The sequence below is a fragment of the Crotalus tigris genome, unplaced genomic scaffold (assembly GCF_016545835.1).
Source record: "Crotalus tigris isolate CLP2741 ecotype Arizona unplaced genomic scaffold, ASM1654583v1 scf7180000017725.2566008, whole genome shotgun sequence".
NCBI lineage: Eukaryota > Metazoa > Chordata > Lepidosauria > Squamata > Viperidae > Crotalus > Crotalus tigris.
In genome coordinates, this window is record NW_024096593.1 from 648,953 (window position 1) to 676,197 (window position 27,245).

At 36.5% G+C, this 27,245-nt stretch overlaps 1 protein-coding gene across 13 annotated transcripts in view; it reads right to left on the reverse strand.

Moving 5' to 3' along the window:
• The window catches only part of INPP4B (inositol polyphosphate-4-phosphatase type II B), a 291,651-nt gene that overhangs the window by 21,379 nt on the left and 243,027 nt on the right, over window positions 1–27,245 (reverse strand). For 11 of the 13 annotated variants that reach the window (XM_039338942.1, XM_039338941.1, XM_039338936.1 and 8 more), the window contains 2 exons: window positions 21,229–21,326; window positions 10,481–10,593 (listed from right to left, as the gene is read on the reverse strand). In XM_039338942.1, coding sequence (XP_039194876.1) covers window positions 10,481–10,593; window positions 21,229–21,326 — 211 coding nt within the window. Of the gene's footprint in view, window positions 1–4,390; window positions 4,894–9,954; window positions 10,039–10,480; window positions 10,594–21,228; window positions 21,327–27,245 lie in introns of those variants that run through there. The other 2 variants (XM_039338947.1, XM_039338949.1) reach the window with 2 other exon arrangements.

Sequence of the window (27,245 nt, forward strand, 5' to 3'; positions counted from 1 at the left end):
TGACAGGTGTGCCACTAATATTCTGACTGGACACCTGCATGGTCTCAGGGCCCAGAGATTATCTTCATTCTTCATAGGGCGGTATTGTGGATTAACTGAATTTTTCTGGGTTCTGATTTTAAGGTGAGTATTCTGAGCTGTAGAGGCAGATTAGAAAGAACAAGACCTTTTGGGGTCTTCAATTCCCTTCCTGTTAAGAGTTCCTTAATGAGATTTGCTCTTCCTTCCTAACATCAATAAAGGTGGTTTTTCCAGAAAATATGTGAAGAGCTGTAATTAATGATTTAACTATGTTTTCTTTTTGGCTGTGTTTTAATTTATATATAATGTATATTTAATCGAGGAGGGCTTGGAAAGGTAGAAGTGGCCAATATGGAGGCTGCACCTTGCCCTCCAGATCTCTGTCTCCCCTGCAGATCTCTGCAGAGGAGGAGGGGGTGGCAGGGGAGCTGTGTGAGGGAAGGCTGCCCCAACAAGCCAGCATCCTTACCACCCATGATTGGAAATGGGAATTCCCTTTTGAGAAGGGCCAGCCTCCCTTGTGCAGAACCTGGGAGCGCTGCTCTCCTGCTGCCTCCTCTTGCTCTCCAGAGATCAGTCAACATAGAAGTTGGACTCGGAGTTAACTACTTTCTGCAAACATCTTCCACCTTCTGCTTTGCCAAGAGGGGACACTGGACAGGGAAAAACCAACGATGTCTGAGATTGGGAAAAGAACATCTCTTTAGTGTGCTATCCATGCACACACAAACATTCCAAGCTTGGACACTTGTATCCACATCTGAGCTAGCAAATTGCCAAGGCCCTCTCCTTCCTCTGTGGATAAAAGCCCCTAGAATGAGGTGTGTGTGTGTGTGTGTGTGTGTGTGTGTGTGTGTGTACACGCACATGCGCTTGGCTGGAAGCGGGGAGTTTGTTGGGCACTGAGTTGTCCCCACATCGGGTCAGCCAGTGCAATTTGTTCCGTTCTGACCCAGCTGTGTCCAGTAACTGGCATCGAGTAGGCCATGCACATCTCCTAGGCAACTGGTGGTACTCGCATATTGCCATATCCTAAAAGTGGTACAATCTCTGAAAAGGTTGAAAACCTCTGCTCTAAACAACTGCTCATCATGAGGAGATTACAAGACAATAGTGGCTTTAGAACTCTGGGAGATGAGGAATTAGTTATCCTGCTCAAATCACAGTTGGCATGCCTTTCAAAGGACACTAAGTTTGCATATGTTTGGAAATGGCATGTTAATTGTTTTTCAACTATTATGGACTTTTGGATTGACAAGTCTAAAAACACCAGTGAATTTCTTTCCATCCTTAGTGAAAACTTTTTGTTTTTAATTCTTTTAGAAGAAAACATGTTAGAATGCGACTTTGAAGATTGAACACTAGAGACACCTGTAAGGAATTAAATTACAATTAAAGAACATTTAAATTTAATTTACTAATACAGAATGGACCAAAATATTTTAACATAGGACATAACGTATTGAAGGTTTTTTTTAAAAAAAAATAATGGACCCAGGAATGAATTTTAAGAATATCTGCCTCTCTAGATAGACTGTGTTATGGAAGAAGAACAAGTTTTACCAGACAAGTCTGAGACTAATCTAAAAATGGATTTTAAAATGAAAAGCTCAAAGAATGATATTTTAAAAAGATGTCATTATACTTTTGTACTATATACAAAAGAAACCAACTGATGTCTTACTAATTAAAAGGGACACTCAAATAACAGTAAGATAGTAAGTAAGAAATAGGTTCTAGGACATTATTTAAAGGGGCTAAAATGAAAATTATTAAAAGTGAAAGGAAGGAATATAAAATTGATTTATTTGGACAAGGTTAAAATAGATATGGTTAAATCTAATAAGCCTTAATGGGCTTTTGGTGATCAAGACTGAAATGTTAGGCTTTGAGGATTTGTTTATAGATAAGAGACAGGATATGGGAAGAAGCAATCCTTTCTTGTATTTTAAGAAAAGGTTATTAAAAGTATTCATACTTACAATGATGAAGAGAGAAGTAAATTCTTTTTATATATTTTATTTTTTATTTCTTTTCTATTTTTTCTTTTTTCCTGCATTTTCAACTTTATTTTTAATCTGCATTATTTTTATTGTTGTAATTACATTTTTAATAAAATAATTTCAAACTATAAATAAACACAAAAAAGAAATTCTGGCTCTGCTTTATCTACATTATATTAAATATTACATTTAATATTTGTATAACAAATATTATAATTACAATATAAATATCATAAAGTATATGTTATGTTTATTATGTTTAAATACTTTCTGGCAGTTAAATAATATAGTATTCGTTTCAGGAAGTTCAACTAAGTTATATTTAAAATAGAAGCTAAAACTTTTCTCAATTCCTATCAGTTCTACTGGAGAACACACAAGCTCTAAGCTAATACAAATGAAGGAGAACAAGGTGGAAAATGGCTTTTTACATTATATTATAAACATTTTAAGTAGCAATGAATGTATTTCTGCAGATACCTATTATTTTATGTACACAAAAAGCTATAGGTTCAGCGAAGTTTAAAAATAGAAGGAAAAAACCATCAAGATCTACCCATTGAAGTATTTAGTACCCATTTATAATTAAAAACATTTATGACATTGGATCTGACCTGTCAAGGTAAGGTGTGCAAATCAGATGCTGTACAGAAGAGACCCAATATCTGGCATCCACCAACCTAGTTTCTTCTGGTATTAAAATACATGTAGATTACAGCAAGTAGCAAGTCTTTCATTCTGTTTAGAAACCATTTTGGATACTATTATAGAGCTTACTCATAAGTATAAATAACATAAGCTCAATTTTATGTTTGGGTTTATAGCAATTTAAAGAAATATAAAATCTAGCTAATCTGAGTCAGACTATGCAGACTATTTCATTGTGCTTTCAAAATAGCAAAACAGCTGAGAGAGCAATCTAGGAAGAAATTCAGAAATTTCTCAAACTTGATAATCCAGATAGCAATGACATTGCCAATGCAGAACTGGAATGCAGATGAATCTCAATTAGTCACTATCTGGTTTATCACAGGCTATTTCTCTCATCTTAATGTGCTCTTTCACTGTCTAAAAGTTCTTTATCTTTGGATGTATGCTTGGCAGCTAAAAGTCACAGATAAATCCTATTTGAATACTTAATAGATCTTTGTAATTAATTTTCATCCGTCCACAATATTGGTAATTGTTTTTCCAAAAAGAATGAAATGTTTCTCACTTGCCAGATATTATCTCATATTAAAGAATTTTCAAATATTTACAATATACAGTATAAAAATCTGTAACACTTCATGCATAAAAGCAGGGCATCTTCAATAGCAAATGTCCAAAGAAAATTAACAACTCCGCTGTTGTTTAAAACTGTCATGAGGATGAGGGAGAGTGAGACCCGTTACTTAATTCCCATCTGGTCTGTTTTCTTGTCATCATTATCTTTAATTTTTTTCTTCTTTTTAAATGGGTTTATTGTAATTTATATGTTTTGATTGTTGTGAGTTGTTCAGAGTTGTTGGGATTCAGGCAAAATATGTTTAATAATAAATAATGATTACAATAATCTAGAAGAATATGGATAATATACTTACAATAGTAATATTGTAATATACATTTGTAATTTGTATTGTATTGTATTTGTAAATAGTGTATTTACAAAGGGGGAATAGTTTTCACTGATAAAGTGAAAGAACAATAGCATTTCCTCCTTCTCCTTTAAATTGCCCAAAATGTGCTCTGGAGGATCTCCCAACCCAGCGGTTCTCAACCTGTGGGTCGTGACCCCATTTGGGGTCGAACAACCATTTCACGGGGGTCACCAAACAACGCAGTCTGCCGTTTTTTCCCCTTTTCCTTAGCTGCGCTACTCCCTTTTATTCTATTGGCTTTTGAAAGCCAATAAAATAGACTCTCTTGAATAGAGTCTAATTCTTTTGGCTTTCAAAAGCCAATAGGAATTGTCCAGGCTGTCTCTGCCCTGCTGAGCCCGCCAAAAGTCCCATTCTGCAAACCGTGCTGAAAGTTGTCTGCAGTGAAGATGAACTGTCTGGAAGTTTCCACCTCTCCCTGCTGAGCAACTACTAAAAATGTAAGTAAAAGAGGGCCAGGGGTGGGAGGCTGGCGGGCACAAGAAGGGTTGCTGGTGCGCGTGGGGCCCAGCGGGTGCCTAACCTCCCTTGGGCTGGGCCAGCTGGTGGCCCAGCCGGTGGTCGGCCTGCTCTGTCTCTGCCGCTTGCCAGCTACACCTCGACCGGTGCAGGGGTTGGCACCACGCATGCGCGGCACTCCCGGGCAGGGAAAGTCCTACGACCGGTTGGGTAGTCCTCAACTTACGACAAGTTGGGTAGTCCTCGACTTACAATCGGGTGGGGGGGGGGTCGCGGCATTAAAAAGGTTGAGAACCACTGCCCTAACCCAAAAGCAATTTTTGGAGTATGCAAGTTGTTGAAGTTAATGAGTCAAGTTCCATTCACTAGATTCCACATCGTGGTACTAATATTTTATGAAACTTGTTCCAAGAATCTATTGTAGATAAAAGAATATTAAAACTTAAATCTCAAGTTTAATTTAAAAATGAAACATTATTTAAATCAACATTCAGAAGGAATGAAAGTGTGAAATATTGTTTCGCATAATTATTGTCATTTTTAGGGCCTGAAATAAAATATAACATACTGTGACATACTGAGCTGAATATAAAACTACAGAATGTTTAGTGTTTTGCTCACTTTCTCTTCATCCATATGTAGGAGCAAATGCCTCATAAGTCATGTTTAGCTTGTTAATTCTGTTTTCAATGTTATGCACAATTCAAATAAAAACTGAGTCCATCACTGTGGTCAAATTTCACAAAATATTTTCACTGCCTCATAAGTATCTAATAAGAAAGAAAAATAGAATAAAACAAAATGTCATCATATACTAATTTTACTGTACTTTATATCTGAGATGATTTTAAGAACAAGCCTCATGTAATTCCTGAATGCAAAAATGCCATAAATCCTTCAGGATTATTTTTCAAATCAATTATCCAGATAATTATGCTATATTTAGTATAATGTCAATGTTATTTCCTTTGCAAATACATTTTGAGGCTGTGAGAAAAATATAAGCCATAAATAATAGTAAATTAAAAACAAAACATAGGCACACACAGACTAAAAACACTGGAGGAAAGGAAAACAGGAGCAGCATCAAAAAAATATTCATCCAACCATCACTCAGACAAAGTAAAAAAACAAAAAAAAAAAACAATAAGATAAATTAGTCCCTGCGGATTTTACTCCATTAGTTATTGCTGATTATAGGGGGCGGTGCTCATCTCCATTTCAAGGCCATTGAGTCAATGCTGCCCGAAGACACATCCATGGTTATGTAGACAGTATGACATCGTAGAGTGCTGTTACCTTCCCACCAAATTGGTTCCTATTTATCTGCTTGCATTTGCATGCTTCTGAATTGCTAAATTGGCAGGATCTGTGGTGAGAATGGGAGCTGACCCCGTCACGTGGAATTCAGTCTCGAACTTGGGCTGCTGGCTTTCTGCCAGCTTCTTAACTAGTCAGCACTCAGAGAAGAACTGGGTAAATTGTTTTTAAGAGATATGTAATATAGATAACCATGGGCACCTCACACATTTCAAAAGGCAGAACATTCCAGGGTATATGAATGCTCTGAAAAATCACTCAGTAGTGACCAAAAATTATGTTCTGTGATCTAAAGGACCTTCTCAAAGGTCTCAATATTAAAGAGATCTATAATGGTGAAGGCATTTCATCAGGTATTTTGTTCCCCAAATTATTCCAGTCTTCCATGTTATAAGCAAAGCCATACATGTGTTTCAGTAGTTAATTGGCATCCAATCTTTAGGGCTTCAACAAAAGTGTGCAACATGTATCTGGGGACATGTATTATGTCACATTCTGAACAGCTGCCACTTCCAGATTAAGTATTCTGCAGTAAACAAAGTATGACGTTGCCATTATATGGATAAACCTGGATCTAATATACTCAGTAAAATGGTTGGATTATAATTCAACAGAATAGATTTCAAGATATATTGAATAATAAGCTTATAACTATTAAGGATTTTAAAAAGCAAAGTAAATTACTTGTCCCTGGAAGAGTGTTATTTCATTCAGTAAGTTAGCTTGCTATACACATGTAAGCAGCAAATTTTAATTCATTGCATATTTTTATTTTGATATGCATATTTTTAAGAATTATAATTCCACAGGATTTCCACAACTCAGTGATTCCAAAAGTTGTGTTCACTGGGAAAGGATTGTTTACGTATTAGATGACAGATTCCATAAGCTAACTGACAGTTGCTTCTGTACAAGACAATTTTCATATCTTTTTACTGTATCTGCTTTTAATAAAGTACCATTTATACTGCCTCTCCCTATGGGTTGCATCTTTCTGATCTTTTTTTCTGTTCTGTTGCCAAACTCTTTGTTCTTCAGCATCTTTTTGGTTCAGTTATAACTGCTTTGAAGTTCTATGTTTTAATTCAGAAAAGCTAACTCAAAATTCTGTAATGAATTGAACCTAATTTTTAAAAATAGAAACAAAAACTTGAAAGCCTCGGCAATCCTTTTGTAGTGCTATTCATATACAGTAGTAGAAATCAGAATCAGAATATCACATTTCACACATCAAAATAAGTAGAGACCAATGCTTTGTGGTCTTCAGCACAGCTGGTATTCTGTAGGTATAACTTTTATATATTTGTAACATAATATTAATAACATAACAACCACATAATTATGCAATTGTTACTGGACAAGGACACTGCAGTTTCTCAGGTCTTCACAAGCAGAATGTGTTTTTTACACAAATATAAGTGTACTATACATCTGCTCACGATGAAAATGGCAGCTTAATGAACAAATGCTTAAACCTGGCTTGAGGGAAAGAAAACACTGATGATGCATCTATCTTAATTTCAGAAAGAAATTGGATGGTTTAACTATAGACAAGCAGTTGAAGGCAGGAATGGAAGAGAAACTACTCCCAAATAGAGAGCATTATAAAAGAGGTGAAGCCTTACAACAAAACCTCCAAACAGAATAAATATGCCAGTAATAATGGGTTTCATATGGAAAATGAGTTTTCTTATATAGAGAAATGTTGGAAGAAAACATAGTTTGCATATGGGAAGGTTTCTGTATAGTAATAACTCTAGTAGATGAGATATTCTACTAGCGATTACCTGATTAATAGAGATGTTTGGAAAAATATAATGAATGGAGAATGGAGAACAGAATTACAATGGCCAATGTGCGAAGGAGTTATGGAACACACACACACACAAACATTGAAAAAAAGTGTGCAGGAATGTCAAAAACTAAGTCCAACCACCAGGACATGCATTCATGTTCCTGGATTAGGTTGGTATTGTGAATATTTTTGACACAAATCATTAATTCAAGTCCAAGGAGAGTTATGTTATGTTATGTTATGTTATGTTATGTTATGTATGTAGAAGCTAGCTGTTACATTATAACGTGCAAACTGTTGTCTGAATTCAACTGCTTTCCTTGACATGAGGCAGAGTTAAATGGAAGCGGTGTACCACTGATCAATTAAGCTGAAGATGTATTAGCAAGAGCCTCATTACTGCAATGATGGTTACTACTGTGACTCCCACTCCTCACAACTGTCACTGTTCCAACATAAGGACACTGAACAGAAAGCATGGAAGTGGTGCCAAGATATATATACATATACATATACATACATACATACAAACATACATATATATATATATACATAATTAGAAATAAAAACAAAAATGCGACTCTTGGGAGTATTCATATTGTCAAAATAATGATCACCAAGAGAATATCTATCCAAAAATAGAATTTAATCCACCAAGCTTTCGTCAAATACATTTGACATCGTCAGGGTTAAAAGGCAAAGGCCGGGGGAAGTCTTATATACAGCTGTTTAATGCCTGTTTCCGGCTCCTGGAGCATGTCATCGGCCCCAGCTGATCGAATTGAGTCCCAAGCACACCCCCCACATCAGCACCTATCCCCCTTCCATTGCTAATTTTCATTCTGTCATACGTTACTCTGTTAGCTGTTTCAGGGTTGGTCATGTTGGGGGTCAGGATCTTTTCTCCTCCCCTGCAATATATATGGGTCTTTGGTTATTCAGGTTTTCTCCCGCGTAAAATTTTACGCGGGAGAAAACCCGAATAACCAAAGACCTACATACAAACACGCGCGAAAACCTCAGAAAACATACATATATATATATATACATACATACATACACACATATTAATTAGTATTCTGTTTTCTCCAGTCTTTAATTTTCCATCTTGACAGATGCATTCTGAAAATAACTGTAGTCATTTATGGAGAAAATAATCTAGCTGCTATAGATGTTTTATTGTTATTAACAAAAATAAAGCAGTAGCTACCTGCTATTAGGAAATCCACCAACCATATTACTATGGTCAGTGGTCTATTTAGTATCTAGCTTACCAAAGAAAAATAAAATAAAAACAAGACTGGAAAAAGAAATATAATTGACTTGCTGATAGGTAATTTGTGGAGTCCCAATTAGACAACACAATCTACATTCTTAATTACCTAATGATAATATATATTGCATAAATGCATCAGTGTATGTACAATTGATGTCAGATTAATTGAAATAAATAATCAATCAAGCAGCTGATGTCAGATTAATGGCATAAATAAATCAAGCAAGTATGCCTGAATAAAGCCCAGGACTTCTATATAATTAGAGTAGAACCATTTATAACAATTATAATTGACTTCCATCAATGTGAATTTGAGATAATATAGGGTGAATCTATGGTTAAACTTTGGCTTTTAACAAAAAAGTTCTCTGCATCAATTACTTCTAGTATAAAATAAAGGTCAGAATAATTTATAAACATCTTTATATACATATACATGTATTTGAAGATTCACAGTCTGAGTTGGAAACATTTTAGGTGTCAGACATCATTGTCATTCTTTGAAACACCATGATATCTGGAGGAGAAGATCAGGACAGTGGAGATAGCTATAGTATTCCTTGCATTCCAAGGTTGAATTCCAGGATCAGGGAAAGAGGGAACCTTAACTGAAATACTGTATGACAAGAAGACCAGAGTAAAAAAAAATGACTAATCTTCTGGTTTCACATAGACCTTGAATTAACAGATTGCACAGTGAACCATTTGCTGAGTTTGAGGAATCCCTCCCTGACTACCTGGCTTATCCCAATCTTCAAAGGGTTTGCTTGTAGAGACCGTGCCTTGATTATTCCTCTGGCTTTTGAGGCTTTATCTGGAAGGAACATGAGAAGTTCTTGCCCCAAACACTTTTTTGGTGGAGTGCTGAGCTTACCTACTATCTTTCCTAAGTAATTAGCAGGCCACTAAGAATTAGACCCATAGGATGCTGCATTAGCAGGGTTTGTATCCACATCAACTGTACAAAAAAGCATACAAAGGAAGCTATGGAAGCAAACATTTTTCTTGTGCTGAGTTTAAGACAATGGCCTGTGAGATTCAGGCAGAAGACCAGTGGGTAAATGCAAGTTTCCTCAGTTCTAGTTTCTATCCTGAAATACTTATGTTTTTCAATCCATTATTCAGTAATTATGAGGATATCTGGACATGCTATGCGATCAACCCATTATTTAAAAAAAAGATGATACCTGGACATGCCACGTGATCAATCCATTATTTTACAGAATGTGTCAAGAACCACAGATAGTAAAAACAAACAAACAAAAAAGAAGATCCATAGACCTGCTTTTGTACATAATGTCTGAATAAGCTCTTCTATCATTTATTTTTGAGTCTTAGTAAATTAGACAGCAGAAGTATGTCAATATAGTTGGGCCACAGGAATAGTGTCTGTAAAGAAGCCAAATTATTTTCAAGAACTATTTTCTTAGTATATCTTACCAATGAAAATGAAATCTAATCCCAACACTCCCTGATTTCACCCCTAATGTCAATCTTCTCTTCTATATCTTCTGTTTTTCTCAACTGCAGATGAGATGAAAATGCAAATAGGATATTCATGAAATGGCTACAGAATCATTTCAGTTTCTTTCCTAATTTCAAACCAAACCTCCAACCAAAACCTAAAGCGCTTAATCCTGGTAGAAAAAGTAATTTAAAGTCTATGATTCATTATATACAGAGAATGTTTTCAAAAGAATATGTAATATCAATGTGTCTGGAGGGATTTAAAATTTCAAACAGGGCACTAGAAAAACTGGCTTGGGTAAAACATGCATGTGCAATTGATTTCACTTATAGTTTGATAAAGTACTTGGAAGGAATATACAAATATACATATTTTGTAATTAAAAATTTAGAGTGATAAAAATCAACTCATTAATGACTTTCCTCTTTGAGTATTCAGAGTTTAATTTAACAAGACAGAATGACTTCAATGGAATTGCTGTTTGATGAGGCTTCTTACCGTTGCAGCCAACCACATGATTTCGACATTCTTTCTTTTTTTAGTCTGAATATTTTGATGAAGATTTTCTAGTAATCCTTTTAAATCATTCTGTTCTTGAAAAAGTGGTAGGCCTGAAAAGGAGAAGGAAGCAGTCAGTGATAATATTTCCCATTCATTAAAAAAGTAGCTACACAGTCCTTTCAAATACATGAGTATTTTCATCTAACAAAGTAATATCATTATTGATATATTGACTGACCAAATAATTATGTTCATTAATATAGATACTATTATTTGAAAGTTTCTTCTGAAGTACAAAGCACCCAGTGTCTGTAATTTGAATGGAAACCGGAAGCATTCCACAATCAACTTTATTTCTGTTTCCTCTCTATAATTATTCCTAATACTGCTTTTCTATAATTGCAACAGGTGAACAAAAAACACAATACCCTGGATGGGCAGGAGAAAGGAAGACATGAGGAGTCAAGAAAAAGAATAATAATAACAAACATCTTAATTTAAAACACTGTTTTAAATGTAGGCTCTTTATAATAGTTTTATTACTATTGAGTTTTACTACGGAGCTTTAATCAAAGAAATTATATAAAAATTACAGAACACACCAGCTATTCATTACTAGAATACAGTAGCTTATGTTATAGTGATGATGAGAATTTTTTTGATCGGGTTGATGGAGAAAAAATTAGTTCAATAATGAACCTTTCCTTCAAACAGTGGCAAGCCGCTGTGTTTGTCTCTTGCCTTTTGCTATTTTTCCTCCTATCTTTTTACATTTGCTCTTGTTGAAATCCTGCCTCTTTTCAGTTCTTACCAAATGTGGGGCAGGGAAGGTGTTAAATGGATGAACTTCTGTTTTTCTATTTTATCAATTTAAGATGTAAATGTAAGAAACAAAAAACAAAACAAAGCAATAAAAAAGAAACATCTTTGTTTCATATCACATTTGTCTTAACCCATAACAAAATCACACAGAAATTGTATTTGCATATTGACAATTTGGAAAGATATTAAAATTAAAAGCTTCAGGTTGTTTGGAAATTTAGGAACTGTAATGGCTGGGATAAATGTTGAATTTACATATTATTAAGCTAGTTCTAACCTTTTGCAGTAATTTCACAAACTATAAGCAAGAAAAGTGCTTAATGCGTCAATTTTTATTGATTTTTCTAATTACAAAGATGACTGTTTTAACATTCAAAAAACTAGTGGCATTTTTGATCATCTGTCATAGTTAAACACAGGTTTAACTTGATTAGCATTAATTCCAGTAGCTTCAAGAGACTCAGCAAATAAAACTCCATAAATAATGCTGTTATCAGCTGGAAAATGTAGGCTTGCATCGGTTCTGCAAATGCACTAAAATATTGATTAAAATCTTTTATATCCTAGGGAGAAAGCAATTTTAAATAACAATAGTCTTCATGAAAATCCAGAAAAAAATGCTGCAGTTCACTAAAGATCACCTGAAATAAATAAATTCTTATTGAATAACAACAGTGATTTTAAGTCTCTCTTTTGAGGTCTTCTTATATTTTGATGGCAGGTATAATCAGGTCTTAACCTGAACCAGGGATTTTCCAGGGCTCAGTGCGCAAAGGCATTTTCATTACAAGGACAAAGAAATAATAAACAGCCCAAAATTCAGTATACGAAAATAGGAAATTAGATTTTCTTCTATTTGTAGCATTTGGTCATAAAACAAAATGCATAGCAGAAAGAGAAGAAAAGGAAATTTTGGGTCAAGGAACGGAATACTAACATGGAAACAATTTAATACATAGAATATCTACATCAAATTATATTTGATGTTCCTGTACTATAAGTTTAAACATTTTTATATTAGATGTGCTCCAATTTTCAAGAGAGCATGTGGCGTTAGGACTTTTAATTCTTCACTTACAAGCCACAGTTCTTATGAATAAAATTTAGTCTCATGAGATATTCAGCACTGAAACAGTAAGGTGACAAAGAAAAATAAGTAATATCAGATACATTCGGAAAACTTCATTGAATGTACAAATAGGGAGAGCAAACAGAGAAACCTAACATAAGAGTTTGGTAGAAGGAATGTGGGCATCCGTTCCAATTACCTTGAGCAGAATGAAGAACAAAGGATCCCTTGTGGTGATGTTCATGCAATGTTTGAAGAGAATCTAAACCAACATTCCTATGTTTCTACCAAAAGAGAATAAAAAAAATAACATGAAGAGAGAAGTTCTATACTTGCACATACCAGGGAAGATGAAAAGTTCCTGGAGAAAATAAGAGAAGCAGAGAGGAACATGAAAGCTGGAGTAGCTACTGGAGGAAAGTAAGGGAAGCATGTCACCCAGTAAAGCAAGAGAAATAAGTGGTTTTCAGTGACTGAGCTCAAAGCATGGTATCAGCTTCTTGCTCTTGAAGATATTCCATACCTAACTGGATAAATCTCATTAGCCCAGTTTAGCAGAACAATGTGGAAGACACTTTGACCATGAAGTTGAAGAAAAAAAAATGAAAAAAGAGAAATGTATTGTAATGATGGGGGGTTCCCTGTGAAATGAACTGAAACTGCATTAAGACTATGCAGACTAATATGATGTCATGGGAGGTGTGTTATATTCCAGGTCCTCTATCCTAATTATGACAGACAAATTGCTGGGTTTCCTTAATCAACAATAACAGGAGGTTAACACTAGCCACCTCATATAAAGAAAATCTATACAAGATGTTTTTTTTTTTTTTTTTTTTATTGAAATTTTTCAAAAGTTTTACAAATAAAAATCCACCCCCCCCTCCCCAACCACCCCACCCCCCCCGACTTCCCAGAACTGAATATAGGATTATTTAACAAATATTTTAAAAATAACATTTGCAATTTATAAAATAATTAATAATAATAATAAAAATCACAATAATAATATATATAATAATAATATAGATAACATAAACTTTAAAATGAATAATATATACTAAAAAAGAAAAAAAAAAAAAATAAAAAGAGAAAAGAGAGAGAGAAAGAAGAAAGAAGAAAGTAGACGAAGAATAAAGCATATATATATATATAAAAAAAAATATATGAATAATAATACATAAAAAATGTATATATATAAAAAAGAAAAAGAAGAAAGAAAGAAAGAAAAAACAATCATTACAAATTATAAAAAGGCTAAATAATATTTTTCCATATCCAAATTATGTTGTATAAAATTTATCCATTTTTCCCATACCGCAAAAAATTTTTCTTGAGATTGCTCCTTTAAGAAAGCCGAAATCTTTGCCATTTCTGCCAAATACGAAACTTTATGAAACCATTCTTGTAAAGTAGGCAAAGATTCCTTCTTCCAATATTGTCCTATTAACAACCTAGCGGCTGTAATCAAATTTAACATCAATATAACCTCCTTAGCATCACAGTCAATAACAATACCTAGTAAAAATAATTGCGGAGTAAATTTTACCCTCCTTTTAAAAATTCTTTGAATATTCCACCATATCTTAATCCAAAAAGCTTTTATATGCTTACACGTCCACCAAATATGGTAATAGGTAGCATCCAAATATCCACATCTCCAGCATTTCGGCTGTAGATTAGGGTACATAATGGACATTTTCTTTGGGTCAAGGTGCCATCTATAAAACATCTTATAAAAATTCTCTCTTAAATTTTGCGCTTGTGTGAATTTAACATTTCTTATCCAAATAAGTTCCCAAGTATCCATTGAAATCGTTTCACCAATATTCTGTGCCCATTTAATCATACAATCTTTAACTAGTTCAAGTTCTGAATCTAATTCCACTAAAACCCCATAAACTCTCTTAATATGGGTTGGCCTTTGATCTCTTACTTGTTTTAAAAAAATTTCATCTTCTCTAAGCCAGCCCATTTTACAATCCATCTTCCATCTATCCACTATTTGTCTATATTGGAACCATGAATAAGTTAAGTTTTCATGTGTTAATTCTTCCAAAGATTTTAACTGCCAGTCTTGGCCATCCCATCTTAATAACTGTACGTAAGAGACCTTGTCCATATTTACCCCTTTCCTTATACCTTCTATGGCATGCCGAGGTATAGCCCATAATGGTATTTTGAAGTCACTTTTATAATACTTTCTCCACACTCTTAGCAAAGAGTTTCTTATAATATGAGACTTAAAAACCCAATCCACTTTTTTATTAAATATTAAATAGGCATGCCATCCAAAAAATAGGTCCCAGCCTTCCAAATGAAGTATTTCTGTATTTGTTAAATTCACCCAGTCGCTAATCAATGTCAATACTACAGCATCATAATACAATTTCATATTTGGTACCTTGAGTCCACCTCTCTCACGAAAATCTTGCATTATTTTAAGTTTCACCCTTGGTTTTTTCCCTGCCCAAACAAATTTATTAATACCTTTTTGCCATTCATCTAAATTACGTTCGTTCTTTAAGATAGGTAACATTTGAAACAAAAAAATAAACTTTGGCAGGACATTCATTTTAATAACTGCAATTCTGCCCATAAGGGATAACTGTAAATTATTCCAGTTTTTTAAATCCTTCTGTACCTCCATCCACAGCTTTTCATAATTATTTTTATACAATTTTACATTAGAAGCAGATAATGTAACCCCCAAATATTTTACCTTATCAACAATTTCAAAGTCTGTTAAGTTAACTAAAGCCTGTTTATCACCATTAGTCATGTTTTTAGCTAATATTTTGGTCTTATTATTATTAATTTTAAAGCCAGAAACACGTCCATATTGTTGAATCAATTGTAATAATTTCACCACCGAAGAAACAGGTTGAGACAAAGTAACAACCAAGTCATCTGCAAAGGCTCTTAATTTATATTCTTTTTTATTAATTTCTATTCCTTTTATTTCTTGAGACTCCCGAATTTTAATCAACAAAATTTCCAGTGTTAAAACAAACAATAACGGAGACAACGGGCATCCCTGTCTTGTTCCTTTTTCTATTACAAAAGCCTCTGACAAACCCCCATTTACAATAATTTGAGCAGTCTGTTTTTGATATATATTGGATAATACTTGTAATATATTTTGTCCAAAATTCATCTCCTTGATTAAACACAGCATAAACTGCCAATTCACTTGATCAAAGGCTTTTTCAGCATCCAAAAATATCAGGCCTGCAGAGACTTGGTTATTCTTTTCTAAATACTCTAATAAATTAATAATTTGTCTAACGTTATTCTTCATATACCTTCCAGTTATAAAACCCGATTGATCCCTATGTATAAACTGCTGCAAGATCCCCATAAGCCTGTTAGCTAAAATTTTTGCAAAAATTTTATAATCCACATTTAAAAGAGATATAGGCCTATAATTTTTAGGCAAAGTAAGATCTTGACTATCTTTTGGAATCAATGATATAAATGCATTACGCCAGGATGGAGGGATCTCTAACCCCTGTAATAAATTATTAAACAGTTCACACAACGGTTGAGTCATCTCTTCTACTAAAGCTTTATAATAAATAGATGTCAACCCATCCGTACCCGGCGCTTTGCCCAATTTCAATTGTTTAATAGCTGTAACAATTTCTTCCTTAGTAATTAAACCGTTAATCTTTTTTTCCTGATCTTCTGTTAATTTAGGAAAGTTAACTTTGCCTAAATTTGCTCCTGTTGCTGGTTTGGTGCATACAACCCCACAATAAGAATTTTCTTGCCATATAAACCAAGTTCAAGCATAACATATCTTCCGTAAGGGTCTGATTCTAACAAGGTAGCGGATAAATTCTGTTTAACATAGATTACCACACCCCCTTTCTTCCCAGGGGCGGGAGATACAAAATGAGATCCCAAGCGAGGATTATTTAAATATTTTTGATCTTTAGCTGTAATATGAGTTTCTTGCAAGCAAATAATATCATTGTTATGTTGTTTCAAATAGTGGTAAATTTTTTTTCTCTTTTGAGGAATGTTTAATCCATTAACATTCCAGGACAGGAGCTTTGCCATCTCCCTTGGCCTTCAGCCTGGAGAAGATCCGCTCAAATTCTGCTGCTGATGAATATGTAGCAGAGCTTTTGGGTCTTGCTCCTCCCACCGGCACTGAAGCAATTTGCTGAGTAGATTCTTCAATTTCTTTTTCTTTTTCTTTTTTCTGTTGTTCTTTTTCTTTACGTTTATGTGCTGCACGGGTCATTCTCTGTTCTTTAACCTCTGGTTGAGACATCCATACCACCTGTCCAGCAGTCATCATCCCTGTACCTTCAGATTTCTGTTCCATCTCTTTGTCACTCAAGACTTTATGCATCATGGGCAAAGGAGAGCCTGCTCCCAGGACCGTTTTATAAAATTCCTTAGCTTTAGCAACTGTATTAAGTCTATAACGTGTCCCCGCATGGCTCAAAACAATGCCCATCGGAATCTCCCATCTAAATGGCATTTGTCTTGCTTTAAGTTCATTTACTAAAAAAGCAAAATCTTTTCTGCTTCTTAAAATTTTAGGTGGAATTTCCTTTAAAATAATAATATCTTGGGCAGCAATCTGAAATCTTTTATTATAAAAAGTTTGTAGAATCTGATTTCGCAAAGACTTCTTAGCAAAATATATCACCACATCTCTAGGCAAATTCCTCTGTTTTGCAATCCAAGAATTAACTCTATAAATTCTTTCCACATCCCCACGTAACTCTTCTTTATCAATATTCAAAATAACAGCCAAGTCATTAATCACCATTTCCATCAAATCTTGAGTTTTATCTTCTTTCAGACCCCTTATTCTCAAAGCATATTCCATCTGTCTATACTGGAACATAAGAATATCATCTTGTGAAGTCTCCACTTTTTTCTCCATATCTTGAAATTTATAATCCAAAAGTTCAACTGTTTCTTCAATTTCCTCTACTCTGGAGTCCAGCTTCACAACCACTGAGGCCATTCCAGATAGAGCTAGAAGTATATCATCCCTCAAAATAGCATTATTCTGTTCTAAAAGCTCCTTCATCTCTTTCTTCATTTCCTCCTTAGTTTCAGATTTATTCTGGTCCAAAAGTTGTTTCATTTCCTCCCTAAACTGTGAGACAGCACTTACCATTATTTCTTTAATGTCTTGTGCTGATGTACCAGATGGGGGAGGTGAAGGTGGAGTGGATTTAGGTTGCTGCACTGAGGGTATTATTTTAAGTTGTTGTTGCACAGTAGAAGTAGCAGGAGAAGAAGTTACTTTAGAAGCTGCAGTAGCTGGTTGTCGTTTTGAAGCCATTTTAATTTATCTTCCTTTCTTCTTAAAAATACCGATAAAAATAAGTAATCCAAAAAAAAATTAAAAATAAGATAAAATAGAATAAAATAAGATCAATCTAAAAGTCCCCAAGAATAAAAAAGTAAAAAAAGTAAAAAAAAGCAGTATTAAACAACAATTCAGCCGATCCGTCTTTTAAAGGAAAAAAAAACTTTCAAAACGCCATTTTACTTTCACTCTCACTTTTCCGCCCGAAAAAAAAGAGAAAGCTTAAAAAAATAAAAAAAAATCAGCATATACTAAATAAACTAAATAAACTAAAAAAAAATAAAATGAAGCTAAACTATAAATAAAATCCTTTAAACAGTTCTGTCCGGTTTAAGATTACTCACGGTTTCTTTAAGTACGGAGATGGTAGCGGCGTCTCGCTTTGTTTCCGAAGAAACAAAGACAGCTGAGAGGCGGAGAAGGCAATGAACTCCGAGGGAACCCTCTTTCTACCCCCCTAAAAATAAAAATCCAGGGAGAGTTAAGAGGTTCTACCTCTATTCATGCGATCTCTGCCCCTTCCCTTCGCCCGGGAAGGGGATTGCGAGCCGCGGGCCAGCTGGTAAACGCTGTGCTCCGCGGATCTGACACCTTCTCAGGAGGACGGCTACAAAGTAGCCGCCATCTCCACCGCTTTAACCACCGGAAGTCCTATACAAGATGTTTTATAGATGGCACCTTCCCCCTACAAGGCTAGCAAAAATAGATTAAAAAACCGCACCGACATGCTGGAAATGTAGAAAGCTTCCAGGGACTTACTATCACATATGGTGGGAATGTTCAAAAGCGCAAAATTTTGGGCATCAGATTAAAAATTGGCTGGAAGAAATACTATTACAAAAACTTGATTTAAAACCAGAAACCTTCTTATTAGGGATTATTAATGATAAACTCAGCAAAGCATCTCTCTACTTACTATTGCATATTTTAACCGCAGCAAGATTGGCATACGCCCAAAAATGGAAAAGAAAGGAAACCCCACTGAAGAAGAAATAATAAATAAAATCTTAACCTGTGCCGAAATGGACAGGTTAACTCTAGAGATTAAAAATAAAATTGAAACGGAGTATTATGAAATTTGGAAAAATTTGTACGATTGGTTAGAGATAAGGAGGATCGCTGAGATTATCGAATGATTAGTTGATATCGTAAGGATTTCTTATTAACACCTATATTAGGACACAACTGAAAGATATGTAAATACAATGTTTATGACTGAAAGATGTTTTACTAAAAAATTTACAGATATTATATGTACAGTTTGTTATACTCTGTCCTGTTAGAGAATGTATTTTAAATTTCTGTTTTTCTTTCTGTAACATAAGGTAATACTAATAGCAATGTTGTTGCCAGGGAAGCTGAATCATGTCCACTTCTGTTTTTAAATGTACATTTAATAAAATTTGTATATATATAAAAATAACTATTTCCTCCTAATAATTCATGTGATGATGGATGACAATATCAGAATAGACCTTGAACAGATGTCCCAAAAGGCACTTTTTCAACCTTCAGATCGAGGTTTCTTGGATGAGAAGCAAAATGTCTTCAAAGGAAAACAAGAAAATCCAGTTGTCTCTTGAAAAAGCACCTTTGGGACAACCATGGCCTGGATGACTGAGAATCTCCATAGGCACCTTGAACAGATCTTTACAAATTATGAGGCCTGGACAGGAAGGTACTTGTAATTGAGATCCCTTACTGGATTTATATTCTTCAGTCATATCTACATGAAGAAACTGTGGCAAAAAGTGCCCTACATCTCACAAAGCCTGGGAAGGATGTATCTGGAGAAATGTTAGCTAGAGAATGATAGGTGTCAAAGAATTGAACATAATGCCAAAAACTGGCTTGAACAATACAAGAGATAAGCATGAAAGCAAAAGAATGACTTAGAGATTGGTAGAAAACTACAATGGAAAGCTAGTAGAGTTAGCACTTACGGTGTAAGGAATTATTACATAAATGCCAAGAAGAAGAAACTGAAGAAGATTGAAGAAGTAAAAGTAATTGGAATCTTGGGAGAAATGGATCATGTTATCCTTGAGTTCATGTTCAAGAGGAGGAAGAATAGAGAGAAGTCAAACCTGTATACTAACTTTCAGAGAAGCAGATTTCAATGAACTCAGGTGGAAGGTAAATCAAATCCAGGAGATTGCAATTTTGAAGGAGAAATATGTCTAGGAAGGATGGAAAATTCTGCAAAATGTGTTACTGAAATTGCAACAGCAAACAATTTATATTACAAAGAAAAATGAGGTCATCTACAGGTACCAATGTAGATACAGACATGCATTCTGAAATTCTGAAAAGTGAAAGGGACATGTATAGGAAATAAAAGAAGAAACGTATAACAAAAGGGGGATAGAAGCCAGTCACCAGAACATCACAGAATGAACTGCAAATTAATGTTGTAGAATTGAAACTTGCAATATATATAACAACCACCATCTCAACAAACCATCTTCTTTGGAGGGGGTTTGTTAGGTGGCTGTATTTTGGCTTTCAAATGTTGCTTGTAAATGCCAGGTCAGTCTGTAATAAGGCTTCCCTCATTTGTGATTTATTTGTTGATGAGAGGGCTGACCTGGCCTGCATTACTGAGACCTAGGTGGGGCCTTTTGGAAGTATCATCATATGGATTTCAGATGTGGCATCAGTTCAGACTCCGGAGCAGGAGTGGAAATTGGCGAATGTCATGTAGGAAATTCCTGTAGTCTCATGCATGGTGCAACACAGTATCATATATGAGATATGTTTGTTAGGTTGGGCTCTAGGGATCAGTTGGGATTGCTGCTATTGTAACTAGCTTCTCTGCTGTAAAGCAATTTCCCAGTCTAAGTTCATTGAAATCATTCTGGATTGGGAGCAGAGTTCTCCAGACTTATCATTTTAGGAAAATTCAATTTACCTCCTTTCGGAGCATGGTCACCATGACAACCATAGTCCTAATCCAAGTCATCCAGAGTCTGACATGGGACAGTGGTTGCACAACACCTGCTACATCTGTGTCTTTTTCTTGGGTTATACAGTAATTACACAATCCCACAAAATAGACACTTGAGTTAAGGAAATGCCAACTGGTGCTGCAAAAAAATTTGTCATGTCCTATTAATACACCTTAACTTTCACATATTTTTCCATAGGATTGTTGAACTACTATGGAAGTTATATAACGTGATGCTTGTGTGATTAATATTTTATTCTCCTTGTTATATTTTTTGCCGGTAAAAATCAAAACAAATATGAAATAGAAAAGTATTTGAAATTAGAACCTATGAAAATATTATTTCAATATTATTCCATGTAAACCTTCAATCAGTTCCATCAATACTGATGGTAAATTCTATTTCAAGTGAAAGAGATTTGGGAGACAGAAAAGGCAGTGTTTGCAATAAAATAATAAAGAAACTCAAGTTTATAAAAAATGACTCTGTAGGAATGATGTTACCTTATGGTTTATGTGACAAATGTGACAAATTCAACATAATGAAGTTCTATTAAAATGCTTACAATCAGGAGGCATTTTTTCCATTAATAACTTATAATATTCTTTTAGCAATTCCATATTTTCCTGGTTAAGGCTTTCTTGCAAGGAGGTATCTCCAAACCTAAAGAATCACAAAACGTACATGGAAAAAATAAGAACAAAACTAGCATAAATGCAGTATTGAACATGTAAATATGATCCATTCAGAGAAACTGAATGATTTCTGATTTACTAATATGGGTTAATTATTTATAGTATTCTAAAGAAATGGTCTGGAGCAGAGGTCCCCAATCTTTTGGGCACTAGGGACCAGTTCCGTGGAGACAGGTTTTTCCGTGGACGAGAAGGTGCATGGTTTTGTATGCTGCCTGCATCTCACGGATGGGCTTTACTTGTTTGTGCAGACCGGTTGCTGGCATGCTATGGCCCAGTACTAGTCCATGGACCGAGGGTTGGGGATCCCTGGTCTGGAGTATGTATGTAGCACATACATGCAATTCCTTAAACTAGTCATGATATAAAATTGCTGTCACAATTTAAATATCTTGAGAAAATAAAAAGGTTCTATAACATGGGTTATGGAAATAATCTGACATCAGTAAGTATAATTTTGATTTTACTTTATCTGTTGAGATGGCATAGCTGCCCTTTATGGTATTTACTGAATAATAGACTTGAAACTGGAGGTATCACAACAAAAACAAACAGTGCCTTTGGTTGAAAAATTGGTTGAGAAGTGCTGAAAAGTCTTCACTAAAGCAAAGGTTATGTCTGTGGAAATATTGATGAAAATAAAGCTCCAATTTGCAGTACTTCTGCCAGTTTCATCCAATGGTAGGCTAATCTCTAGGCATTACAAATATTATCTATATTGTTTTATAGAGGGTTTTTTGGTCAAGATTCTATCAAATGAAGCCACACTGAAAAAGCCCTTTATCTCCTCTTGATTGCTGCTGACTTGAAGTACATGTGATATCAGACTGTCTTTCTCAAACCAAGGGAGAATTAGTCTGACTATATCATTATTTTTTCCTGCCCAATAGCAATAACAAATATTCTATGAGTGACTAAACAAGAGAATAAATCAGACAGTTATAGTTGTTAAGCACATTACTGAGTTTAATTTAAAATAATTTCATTATTTTATATGATGGCACATCTCATGCATTACAGATATAGAAATATATTCTCTTGAAGTACCTAGGATTTTTTTCAGTCAATAAGGATCTAATTGAAAATGAAGGCTTCCCTGATATTATTTATTTATTGCAAAATTCTGTCTATTCCTAGCCATCTTCTTTTGAATTAAGAGTGAAAGTGAGGTGGGTCAGCATGTAGTTCTAGGTGCTATTCTAAGTAATTTTCTATGGAAGCATCAAATGATGGAGAAATCATTCAATTTATATCAGGTGAAGCCCAGTGCTGACATGGATGAGGAAGATCTTTAAATTAAAGATCTTTAAATTCTTTGGCAGAGCACAGAGTAGAGTCAGAGGATTTGACCATATCCTATAAAAGCCATTTTATGCATATAAAAGTATTCTTTGTTTTGTTTTGTTTTATCCTAATGCATTGCCTCAAAAATGCACTCTAATCCTAACTTTATTCAGCTTTATTCTGTATTGAAAATCTTAATTTCACTATTACTATGTAGGATTGACAATTCTGACATTTATTTTCACATAAGATAATTTTTTTCTTAGCATATTACAACTATAACTAGGTTATTCTATTATTTTCTATTATGCACCTTGATTCTCTAAGAGCATTTAAAATATTGAATTAAGCTGAACATGAACAAATACTAATTTCAGAAGTATTAAAATTTTCATAATATGTGCACTTAATAAATGTCTAAATAGCTAAAAATCATTTTAATTGGATCAATCTAATCCATCATAGGTCTATTATATAGACATTATTAATGGTTATTTCTTCAAATGTTCACTATTGTCGATATAATAATAGAACATACATTATGTGCAATGTATGAATCATCTTTTTGGCTCTGTCCTTCTCTGGAATAGCTTCTCATTGGAAATTTGGATGACTAAATCCCTGTGGATCTTTAAAAAATTGCTAAGCCTTGGCTTTGTTACCAAGTTTTGGGGGAAAGGCTGTTACAATTCTCCCTCTGATGAATAAGTCTTGATTTTTTTAAAAAGAATTGTTTGATTTCTGGTGGAATTATGTGTATCTTAACAGTTTATAGTACTTTTGCTTTAAATTTTTGATTATAAAATATTTGTTTTAATTATAATCTTGGAACGGCAAGTTGAAGAGGTTAAGTGGATTGGCCTACAAGCTCTCTATATTTAACTGAAGATATCAACATTTATTTGGAACTAAAAATTGGAAAATCTGTTCAGATACACTGTAGCTGACTAACCAGTTTCTGAGACACAAAGAGGAACTGTTAGGCCCAGAACTGCTGTTCAGAGAGAATATTAAGATGGTTTATGTTATGTCCCGAGCCTTGCAAACGGCTCGGGCGTTTGCAGGCAGTCCCGGGCAGGTGCAAAGCTGCCCGGGACCAGACAGGCTGTCGCCAGCGCCGTGCGCATGCGCGGGTGCTGGCGCGGGAAAAGTATCGCATTTACCCGGGAAATGTCTATATAAGAAGTTGGGAGGTTTTGGGAGCTGCTGAAGCCATCTACTTGTAAGCTGAACGCAGAATAAAGAAAACTGAGAACTTCAACTGCTTCTCGTATCTGCTTCCCGCCACGGACTCAACACTGGCGACGAGGATGGGATTGCCTTACACCGCCTGGAAAGGAAGAAGTGTAAGCTTACCCAAGTGAGTCCTGAGCGGCGGAACGGCGTCGACTCGGCAGCTACCCGCCAATCCAGTGCGCATTCGGGGGTAGGCTGGCTGATAGACCCGTCTCCTGAAGATGGCAAAAATCGGAAGGCTTTCGGAATTCGACATCTCACATCCAGAGCGGTGGGAGTCATACGTAGCCAGGGTGGAGAACTACTTCAAGGCAAACCAAGTGAAGGAAGAGAGCTTGAAGGCTGCCACCCTGCTTTGTGTTTGCGGCCAAGACGCCTTCGACATCGCAGAAAACCTTGCAGCACCTGTTCCAGTAGAGTCTGTAAGCTACGCAGATCTGAAGAAGCTACTGAAGGAGCACTTCCACCCCAAGATGTCCGTCATCGCATGGCGCCACACCTTCGAGCAGAGGGATCAACGGCCCGGTGAGTCGGCCAAAGAATTCATCGCCGCATTACGGAAGGCCGCCAAGCACTGCGAGTTCAAAGACCTCGAAGAACGACTGAGGGACCGATTCGTGTGCGGGTTAAGGCATCGAGATCTACAACAGAGACTTTTCGCTAAAGAAGAATTGTCCTACCAAGATGCCTTAAGGGAAGTCACCGCAGAAGAAGCAGCAGGCGGCGATGTCAAGAACATGCGGCCGATCAGAAACAGTCCAGAGTTTGCATCCGTGCACCAGGAAGACGTCCAAAGAAACTCCGAGGAGGATCCGGACGAGGAAGTCGACCGTCTCCACCCCACGAAGGAAGAAAAACAGAAGGGAAGCTCTTCAGCTCCGCTCAAGTGCATCGGCTGTGGAGGTCGCCACAGGAGAACCGACTGCAAGTTCCGCTCCGCTACCTGCCGGGCATGCGGCAAACAAGGACACATTGCAGCTGTGTGTCTGGGCCGACGAAAGGTACAACCTCAGGAAGAACTGCGCCTGAAAGGTACAGATTCCCCAGCCAGAATAGGGTAGGGTTTTGCGCTTCGCGAAGAAGCATCCTTAGGACAGGCACACACAAGCCCATTAAGAAAAAGCTGTCACTCAAGGTGAAGCTACAAGGGTTCCATTATCTATGGAACTAGACACAGGGTCTGCCTTTTCAATTATCTCCTTGCATACATTTAGGAAGATTTGTTCCGGTAGTGGAACTCAGGCCAAGTTAAGGCCTTCTGACATTGTGTTAACAGATTTTCAAAATTCAAGAGTGTGTGTTAAGGGGGAGGCCACCCTTAACGTGCAATACAAGAGTTTTGAAGGTCCACTAGACTTATTAGTAGTAGGGGGTGAACGAACGAGTCTCATAGGACTCGATTGGTTTGAGGCCCTGGGGATACACGTCACAGGACTCAACAGTTTACAAACACTCGACCTACAGGAAGTCTGCAAAGAATTTGCAGATGTTTTCAGCCCCCAGCTGGGCACATTCAAAGGACCCCTGTGTCCTTAAAGCTAGACCCCACTGTCACTCCCATTAGAATTAAAGCAAGAAGGGTCCCTTTTGCTTTAAAGAGTAAAATTGACACTGAGTTAGACAAACTGATCCAACAGGGAATCCTAGAACCTGTTGATTCCAGCCCTTGGGAGACCCCCATTGTCACGCCTCTAAAGGCAACTGGGGACATTCGCATTTGTGCTGACTACAAATGCACTCTTAATAAGGCATTGCAGCAACATGCCTATCCTGTTCCTGTGGTCAGTCATATTCTGGCCTCCCTCAAGGGGGGGCGCGTTTTTGCAAAGCTTGACCTAGCTCAAGCGTATCAACAGCTGCCTGTTGATGATGATGCTGCTATAGCTCAGACCATTGTGACCCACAGGGGAGCCTTTAAGGTAAAAAGGCTGCAGTTTGGAGTGAATGTCGCTCCTGGGATTTTCCAAAGCGTAATGGAAAACACACTGCGGGGCATACCGGGGGTTTGCCCCTACTTTGATGATGTCTTAATTGCAGGAGACTCCACACACATTCTAGCTGAAAGGCTAAGAGCTGTTCTGTTAAGATTCAGGAAATCAGGCCTCAAGCTCAAAAAAGACAAATGCATGATTGGGGTGCCTTCTACTGAATTTCTGGGGTTCAAAATTGATGCTGCTGGGATTCACCCTGCTGAATCCAAACTGACTGCTATTTTAGAAGCACCTAGGCCAAAGTCCAAGGCCGAACTTCAGGCCTTCCTGGGCCTCCTGAATTTCTACAATTCTTTTCTTCCACAAAAAGCTAGTGTAGCTGAGCCTCTTCACAGGCTACTAGACAAGCAAGCAGTGTGGCAGTGGTCACAAACACATGAGGGTTGTTTTAACAAAGTCAAGGCTTTGCTCACTTCTAACAGTGTACTTGCACATTTCAACGAGTCCCTTCCTGTGTGCATCGCTTGTGATGCGTCCCCTTACGGGGTTGGAGCTGTCCTGAGCCACCTCAGGTCTGATGGAACTCAGGTTCCTGTTGCATATTACTCCAGAACATTGTCTTCTGCTGAGCGCAACTACGCTCAGATAGACAGGGAGGCTCTGGCTGTTGTTGCTGGAATTAAAAAATTCCATGATTTTCTATATGGCAGGCATTTCACGGTCTTCACTGACCATAAGCCTCTGCTGGGACTGTTTACCACACGTAAGCAGACTCCCCAAATCATTTCCCCTAGAATGCTTAGGTGGTCTATTTTTTTGTCTGCATATGATTTTTCCTTACTCCACAAGCCTGGGAAAGAAATGGGCCATGCTGATGGCCTCAGTAGATTGCCTCTGCCAGTAGTAGAAGCTGACCCTGCGCCAGCTGTCAACATTCTATCAATCCAAGCCTTGCCCGAGCTCCCTCTGAGTGCCAGGGATGTTGCCGCTAAATCAGGTACAGATCACACACTTTCACGTGTCCGTTCCTGGGTTTTGTCTGGTTGGCCTGAGCACTGCCCTAGTCCTGAATTTCAGAGTTTCTGGTCCAAAAGGAACGAGCTGTCCCTTTCTCAGGGTTGTCTGCTTTGGGGGAACAGAGTTGTCATTCCCACCTCAATGAGGACTAGGGTCTTAGAATCCCTCCACGAGAGTCATCCTGGCATTGTTCGTATGAAGGCTCTTGCGCGCAGCCACTTGTGGTGGCCTGGTTTAGATAAAGATATTGAGGCTAAGGTGCATGCATGCCACCTGTGCCAACGATCTCGCCCAGAGATGCCCCAAGCTCCCGTGCATAGATGGGAGGAAACACAGTCCCCATGGTCTAGGGTGCACATTGACTACGCTGGACCCTTTCAGGGCCAGTTCTTCTTGGTCCTTGTTGACAGCCATTCGAA